The sequence below is a fragment of the Lactuca sativa genome, chromosome 8 (assembly GCF_002870075.4).
Source record: "Lactuca sativa cultivar Salinas chromosome 8, Lsat_Salinas_v11, whole genome shotgun sequence".
NCBI classification, from domain to species: domain Eukaryota; kingdom Viridiplantae; phylum Streptophyta; class Magnoliopsida; order Asterales; family Asteraceae; genus Lactuca; species Lactuca sativa.
Genome location: NC_056630.2, coordinates 47063449 through 47071822, shown reverse-complemented (window position 1 = coordinate 47071822; position 8374 = coordinate 47063449). Strand labels below are relative to the sequence as shown.

The window sequence follows — 8374 nt, the reverse complement described above, 5'->3', positions numbered from 1 at the left end:
AGTAGCCGATTCTTAGGGTAGACCCTTAAGAGTAAAGAAGATAATGGGGATGGGTAATTGAATTAACTGTTTGACGATTAAACATAATAATTATATTATTGTGGGTTGAAAACCCTATGTACTCACCAAGTTTCCCAACCTGACCCACTCAGTTTATTTATATCACAGGTGTTAATATGAAGTCACATTACACTGAGAGATTAAGTAGATATAAATCACTAGTGATAATGAATGTAAGTTTTGTTTATGCTTATGTTTCTGTATTAATGATGACATCCCAAATGTTTTAAAATGAATAAAAATACATTTCTTCAGAAATGCTTTGATAATGTATTTATCATGTTTTACTGGTAACAAATTCCGCAACATTTTTATTAAAAGAAGTACTCTGATTTTTATAAAGCATAAACAAAATCGGTCTTTTCTGGCCGTGAAAAATAGGGATGTCACACAAATGTGTTTGGTACTCTTGATGTCATTTATCACCTAATCAATGTGCTGGTAAACCACACACGCCCCATTGATCTATGACAAACATCAAGCGACCCTTTGCCACCCTTACTAATCTAAGTTAATGTGACGGTTAACCACACACGCTCCATTAACGACTTGGGAAGGTGCAAAGTGTAATTTCATGCAATAGCATCATTTTCACATTTTTCTTAAATTAACAAAGATTCTAAATTTTATAAAACATTTAGTTACTTTATAATTATCATTATACTTTTAATGAGAATTAATGTCATATCCTACCCGTTCGGCTAACGACCCTCCACCAATTAAGGAAGCGGTCGGCGAGAGTGGACACCCATTAAACCACCATTTTATAGGCAGTATCCTCATACCCCCTTATAGATTGGCTTTGTGAATGAGGCCTACTAATGGTAAGAATGACTTGTCTTATACATACATACATACATACATACATATATATATATATATATATATATATATATATATATATATATATATATATATATATATAATTACTAAACTTATAATATTAATAATAGTATATGGGTTAAGTTTTAAACTTTTAAAATTCTAAGGTTTGGAATTAACTGTTTCATAAGTGAGACTTTACAAATTCAAAAACTTGAGGGCAAGTTTTGAAACTCTTCAAAACTTTTGGGTTCCATAACTTATGAGTTAATGTATTTTAATGAATGAGACTCTTGATGTTCCATAACTTGAGGACAAGTTATGGACTTATTTAAAAAACATTTAAATCAATTTTAATTAATAAAATTATCATATAATTTATCATTGATCTATTCTAACTCATAAGGCAAGGCAATTCAAATCAAACAATACAAATAATCAACTTATTTTCTTAAAATTTGATAATTGTCCTTTAATTGGATGAGGACAAACATCACCATATCAGAAAAAACAAAATTTATGATACAAAATAGTTTGTGGTGATGATCCTAATCCAATTCTGGCCAAAAAGCTCGAAAATCTCCAAGCAGAAGTTTCTACTCGTCGAGTGCATGAACTGGAATTGCCGAGTTGCCAGTCTGTGAGTGAACTCGTCGAGTCAGATCATTGGACTCGTCGAGTTCATCAGTTAGAGGCGAAAAATGTGATTTTTTCAGCTTTGAAAATTAACCAAGAATCAATATAACAGAAAAAAAATCCTAGGTTCTGATGGCACTGATGGGTTTCGAGCACTATAACATCCATATGGTGCACATACAACCCTAATGCTTTTGATCTAAGTTTTCTCTAGTTATACATGCAATAAACAATTTTCTAAAGCATGAAGCCTAAACTAGCATATAACTTGATATATGAATCATAAAAACTAGTTAGAAGGATGCATTTTGTTGTAGCTTGTTGTATTTGGCCTTTAAGAACTTAGGACCTCAAGTGTGATGCCTCAAATGGTTCACAAAACACCACCAACAATTGGAGAACTTGAGGGAGAGGTTAGAGGCACTCAAGAATTCAACTATAGTATCTCTAAGATGACTAGCATTCAAATTTTAGACCAAGGGGTTATATATATAGTGTAGAATTCCAAGGGTTATCTGTAAACCCTAATTTTTACACTTGGGCTTGTAATGGACTAACACTATATGGATACTTACATAATCTTAGCCCATCACTAATCAATCATGGATTATTAGCCCAACCAATATGTATCTTTGATTTACACAATCAGCCCCTATAAATTTAATTAGTCTCTTTTGATCACTAAATTAATTCCAAATTAATTCTTGATCAATACTAATTAAATAATATGATTCCTCAATTAATATATTAGACTTATAATATATCAATAAATCATAAATAGCCTCTTTCTCAAATATACATCCTAATAGATTGTTCTGGTGAATGCAACCCAAAATGGACCATGGTACTCTCAAGTCAAGTACATACCTATTATAGTTATAGGCTTAGACACCTAATCAAACAGCTATGTGGTAATGATCTATTAGATTAGTAGATCTGTATGGTTACTTGTGTTGTTGGTTACATGTTTATCTGTTGTATATGTTAACATAATGCGGTTGTGTTGAAGGAATATTGTTTTGTGCAGAATCCAACAAACTCGGGAGCAATCCAAACATAAGTTGAGGGTAGGGAGGGCAATCCAGACATATGTTGTGGGCTCGAGAGTAATCCAGACATGAGTTGTGGGTCGGGAGGGCAATCCAAATTTGTGCTGTGGGCTTAGGGGTAATCCAGTCCGATGACTGTGGACCAAATATGCATGCCTTTATATGTTTTGTGTGTGTGTGTGTGTGGTGTTTTGGGGGAACTCACTAAGCTTTGACTTACAGTTTGATTTCATGGTTTCAAGTATAGCTAGAGGTGTAAGTGAGTCGAGCTACTCGTGAGCTACTCGGGATCGACTCGTTAAAAGGTCGATTTGAGATCGGATTAAATAAGTCATAGTCGAGCTCGAGTCAAGCTTCAATTAGTGGACTCGCGAGCCTATATATATATATATATATATATATATATATATATATATATATATATATATATATATATATATATATATATATATATATATATATATGCTCATTTAGGCTCGCGAGCCCACTAAATTGTTCACAGGTCGAGCTCGAGCTTCATTTTAAAGCTTGAATCGAGCTCTAGTTTCCACAAAATTAAACGAGCAGAGCTCGAGCTTGGTCAGGCTCAGACTCGGCTCGGCTCGTTTACACCCCTAGGTATAGCAGATGATTGAGGCAAGGCAAATACATGATTATGCACATCATCCTTGGATATTCTATTGATTGATGATTTTGGGATACTCTGATTTTGACTACGTTTTTGAAAAAAATGTTTTTATATGATTTATGGATTAATTATGAGTTTCAAAAATGAAAATTTTTACTATAATTTTTAGGATGTTACAATGTGCAGCCATGTCAGCAAACAAGTTTAATAGGTAAATATGAAAAATAAAAAGAAAATCTGAAACCAAATATGTAAAAATCAAATAATATGTTATGTTTTTAAGTCATTATTCTTTTTTTATATATATAAACAGAATATTATCGGTAAAACAGTTCAATAAATTTGAAATATCAAAATAGTACATATACAAAAGTTTATTATCATTTTAAAAATGGAGCTGATAAATCCACTGCTTTTTTTTTATCGATCCACATACTTTTGCTAGTAATTGACCATTATGCCCCTAACTTAATTATACAATGTATTAAATATTCCAAGGGTTTTTTGAGAGTTGATTTGATTCTCTTTCCAAACACGACGCACAACAATCTTCCTCCTTCAAAGCTGCAATGTGATAAACTCATCGGAACGGAATACAGCCGGCAACTGCTCGTCACTTTTTCCCCTCCGAACCCATGTTGCTCCTATGAACCCAATTCGTATATCCTCCGTTTCCTCGTGATTTCCATCGAGTTTTCAATTTTCCAGCGGACTTTTCCTTTTCTCCATGTTCTCAGATCCATTACCAGTAAACTGGTCTTGAAGGAACCCGACTTTCTCGAACCAAAAGTGTGTGAAATTACCAAGTTGGACGAGAAGTTATTTGTGAAGTTTACGTGACAGCATTCCGGAGCTCTGATGATGCGGTTCTGGACGGCTGTCTTCCCGGTAAATGTAAACCTTATAGTCGAGTGACCGGTGACGGGAATATGTTACTAACCAGTCGTGTTAAGAAACGTGGACTCTCTGATCACTGCATTTTGGTCCTTCAACACATTTACAGGGACGAAGATTGCAAAACGTATACGTTGGCTGAAGATTGAAGTACCAAAGTAGGAAGGAACGTCATGAGGAAGAAGGAGTGTTAATTGGTTGAGGCGCATAAAAGAAGACGTGTAATAATTAAAATCTAAAACACACTATCTATTTAAATAAAGTGTATAACCGTCCATTAGGTAACAAATTATGTGGATGAATAAAAAAAATAAGTGAAAGAATGAGCTCCCTTTTAAAAATATCATAAAAAAAATAACTCAAACATTATTAACTTCATCAAAATAATTTGAACAAGTAACGACCTGGCTGAACAAAGTTAAGAGTCAAAGTCAAAGTCGTCTCTCCATCCCCAACACTACTTCAGGTTCCAACCAGTTCAAAACTTTTCCATCATCGCATCGTGCTTCTTCACTGTAAAAGGTCCTCTCTTTCTCTATCACTGATCATCCCACGTTCTTTGTAATTTCAATTGAACTGGTTTTTTGGATAATTACTTATGTTTGATTGTTCATATCTTGATACTACGATTCACTTTTGAGCTTGGTTTTTGATTGTTCTTGTCGCAGTAATTACATTCGTTTATCGAATACTCCATTGAATTGACAAAAACAGGGTCTCGACTATGAGCTTTTTCTTTTATATGCCCTCGAATTACTTTGCCTTTGAAAAGAATTAGCAACGCCTTAATGAATTTTCTTGTGAAAGTATTGATTAACAGATAAACGCCTAAATGTGTAAGACATAGCAGAATGAAGAATTTGTTTATTCCAATCTTCCACTTTTCCAACATCCACAAGATTCTTGCAAGATGCCCTGTAATGATATCTCTTATTTTTGGTATCACATTTGCTCATGTTTTCTCACTTTTATTTATAGATAAACAGGAATGGTACAATTACAAAAATACCCTTTTCTTATACTTCTACTGATCTACCTTGGAATCCAAGTAGAATCAGATGCCTCTGATCATAGCTACAGTGAAGGTGATACAGTCCCCTTCTATGCCAACAAAATAGCCCCATTCCATAATTCTAGGTTAGACACATTTCCTCCAAAGTTGTATGTGTGTGTGTGTGTGTCTTCTTATTCTTGTTTACTTTGTTTTCAGAGAAACATATGCTTATTATGAACTTCCATTTTGTTCTCAAGGTACTTAATTCTTTCATGAATGTGTTGGGTCTTCCTTTTGTTCTCTTTCAGTCATTTTAACTCTCCATATTTACGTACTCATTCCTCACATATTTTTTTTTATCTAATAACAGATGTTGTCAAAGAGAAGAAGCTTAATTTAGGAGAGATGTTGAATGGAGATCGTCTTGTTTCAACTCCATATAAGCTTGAATTCCTTGTGGATAAAGATTTAGAAGTCTTATGCAATAAGACACTGAGTAAAACAGATGTTTCTAAGTTCAAAAGGGCTATAGCGAAGGACTACTATATGCAATTATACTATGATGACTTACCAATGTGGGCTTTTATTGGAGTGTTAAGAAATAAAGGATATGGAAGGATCAAAACAGAGTATTCCCTTTACAAACATTTTGATTTCCAAGTTTTTTATAATAAGGATCATGTTATTGAGGTCAATCTCCGAATGCCTAGAGATTCATTTACAGACATTACTGAAGACAAGGAAGTTGATGTGGAGTTCACATACTCAGTTCAGTGGAAAATGACACAACAATCATTTGATAGGAGAATGGAGAAATACATTGGTTCTTCCATTTTACCTCACCACATGTCGATACATCATCACTCAATTACATACTCAAGTGTCATACTCCTCATTCTCATCATTTCCTTACTCACATTTTACTTGCTAGTCCTTCGCAAAGACATTTCCAAGTATTGATTCTACTCACAAAAAATAAGTTTGCGTATTCAAGTTATTGTGTTTGTTATGTTTGTCAAATAGAATAACTCTTTTGTTGCGTTTGTTGTTTTCCCATTGCATGAAAAACGAAAGGAACTTAGGTGATGTGGAAGAGGATATATTGAGTTATAATAAGCAAGAAGAGATAGGATGGAAGAATGTTCATGGTGATGTATTTAGATTCCCACAGCACAAGTCTTTATTTGCTGCGGCTCTTGGTGCTGGAACCCAGTTGCTTGTAGTGTGAGTATCTTCAAAGAATATGAAACTTTATTAAGCATCTCAAGCATGAAGCTTGCCTACTTGTGCTCTTATTATTTTAAATATAACAACAAAAATTACTAAAATGGTACATCTCATGTAAAATATATTAATTTCGCAATAGGTCCAATTGCAAATTGTGAAATTGCCTTTTGAGTGGTCCCACCACATTAAAAAAAACCTTTAAGCATTATTTTTTGAGAATATAAATGGTAATATATTTCCCAATACAATCTTTTATTGGGAAATACAAATTCATATATTGAAAAATACATTCATATGTCGTGAAATATATGATTTTTTTTTTCGAAAAAATTTAATTACTACTTTTGTAACTATTCTTTTGTCACAATTGCAGTATCGTAGCATTTCTTGCTCTAGGCCTCCTAGGTGTTTTTCAGCCCTATATGCGAGGAGTACTCTGGAAAACACTTATCATTTTATATGCACTAACATCTTTGGTCTCAGGATATACTTCTGTTTCCTTCTATTTTAAACTCGAAGGAACAAACTGGGTATGTGAAAATATCAAAACTTAGTTTAACACATGATTTTGAGGAATTTTTATTCACTTAAACTGATTGTCTCTCTCTTTTTTTTTCGCCTTGACAGATGAAGAACCTAATACTCACAGGAGTATTATATTTTGGGCCAATCTTTGTTACTTTTACTTTCCTAGACATTGTTGCGACATTTTATGGATCAACTACTGCATTACCATTGAGAGCAATAGTCATGTTATCTCTCTTGTGGATATTCATAGCATCACCATTGCATCTTTTAGGAGGCATTATTGGGAAAACAAGAATGTCTGAATTCCAAGCTCCCTGCAAAACTGCTAAAATTCCTAGAGAGGTTCCTAAGCTGCGTTGGTATAGGGGTGTTCTTCCTCAGATGGCTTTAGCAGGAATTTTGCCTTTCAGTGTTATCTATATTCAGTTGTATTACATATTTGCAAGTGTTTGGGGACATCGCATTTACACACTTTATAGTATTGTGTCGATAGTCTTCTTTCTTCTTCTCATCATGACTGCTTTAGTTTCTGTGGCACTGACATACTTCCAGCTTGCTGCTGAAGATCATCAATGGTGGTGGAGGTACGTTTAAATATTTACTTGGTGTGATTACTGATTATGGTCTTGAATTGCTATATGCATGAGCTAATAAGTTATAAGTAATAACTAATAAGAGTTTTTTAATTGACACAGGTCATTTCTGTGTGGAGGCTCTACTGGATTGTATATATATGTTTATTGCATCTATTATTATTTTGAGAGATCAGACATGAATGGTTTCATGCAAACCTCCTTTTTCTTCGGCTATATGGCTTGTGTCTGTTTCGGCATATTTTTGATACTTGGAAGTGTGGGTTTCAATGCCTCGTTGCTCTTTGTTCGTTACCTATATGCAGCTATAAAATGCGACTAACAAACTAACAGGTACATTTTAATATAGAATTTTTTTGCGATATATTTCTGTTGGTTAAATTTAGTATAAATTCAAGGACATTGCATGTTCTGTGTAGGGATAGGGAGTCACTTCTGTGTAACCTGCTCGGTGTTCATTTCTCCTTTGGGAATTGATCTCTCCTGACTCCTATCACAATTCGTTGTATTTGATGTGATACTGAATTGCTCCATTTTTGTCATCATCCTGTTAGGTAATTAAGTACTTCGACAAACACAAGAACAATGATAAAGACGTTGAAGAATAACAAACAGCACAAGGATTTAACCTGGTTGACATGATTAGAGTAATTAAGCTACATCCTCAAGATAACCCCCCCCCCCCCCCCCCCCCCCCCCCCCACACACACACACACACATATATATATATATATATATATATATATATATATATATATATATATATATATATATATATATATTCATTGCTATACAACTTTTATGTATTTAGTGCATTTACAATGTCATGTTCCTGTCTTAGAGTTACAATTGGTATTAAGAGATTCATTTATAATATTCGTTGACCTAAACTTTATCGACTGGTTTAATGGGCTCAAGACGGTAACATCCTAATTTTTTTTAT

The 8374-nt window shown here is 33.8% G+C and overlaps 1 protein-coding gene across 2 annotated transcripts; it reads left to right on the top strand.

Moving 5' to 3' along the window:
* Positions 1-4460: 4460 nt before the first annotated feature.
* Positions 4461-8121, top strand: LOC111918345 (transmembrane 9 superfamily member 4). 2 transcript variants are annotated; one of them, XM_023914026.3, is made up of 9 exons: positions 4461-4611; positions 5068-5226; positions 5300-5340; positions 5454-6036; positions 6158-6307; positions 6684-6840; positions 6938-7422; positions 7534-7764; positions 7986-8121. In XM_023914026.3, the coding sequence occupies exons 2-8, from the start codon at positions 5078-5080 to the stop codon at positions 7751-7753; spliced, it is 1785 nt and encodes a 594-aa protein (XP_023769794.1). In that variant the 5' UTR covers positions 4461-4611; positions 5068-5077; the 3' UTR covers positions 7754-7764; positions 7986-8121. The 2 variants fall into 2 exon arrangements, with proteins under 2 accessions (XP_023769794.1, XP_023769790.1); XM_023914022.3 differs by having other exon boundaries at positions 7851-8121.
* The last annotated feature ends 253 nt before the right edge of the window (positions 8122-8374 follow it).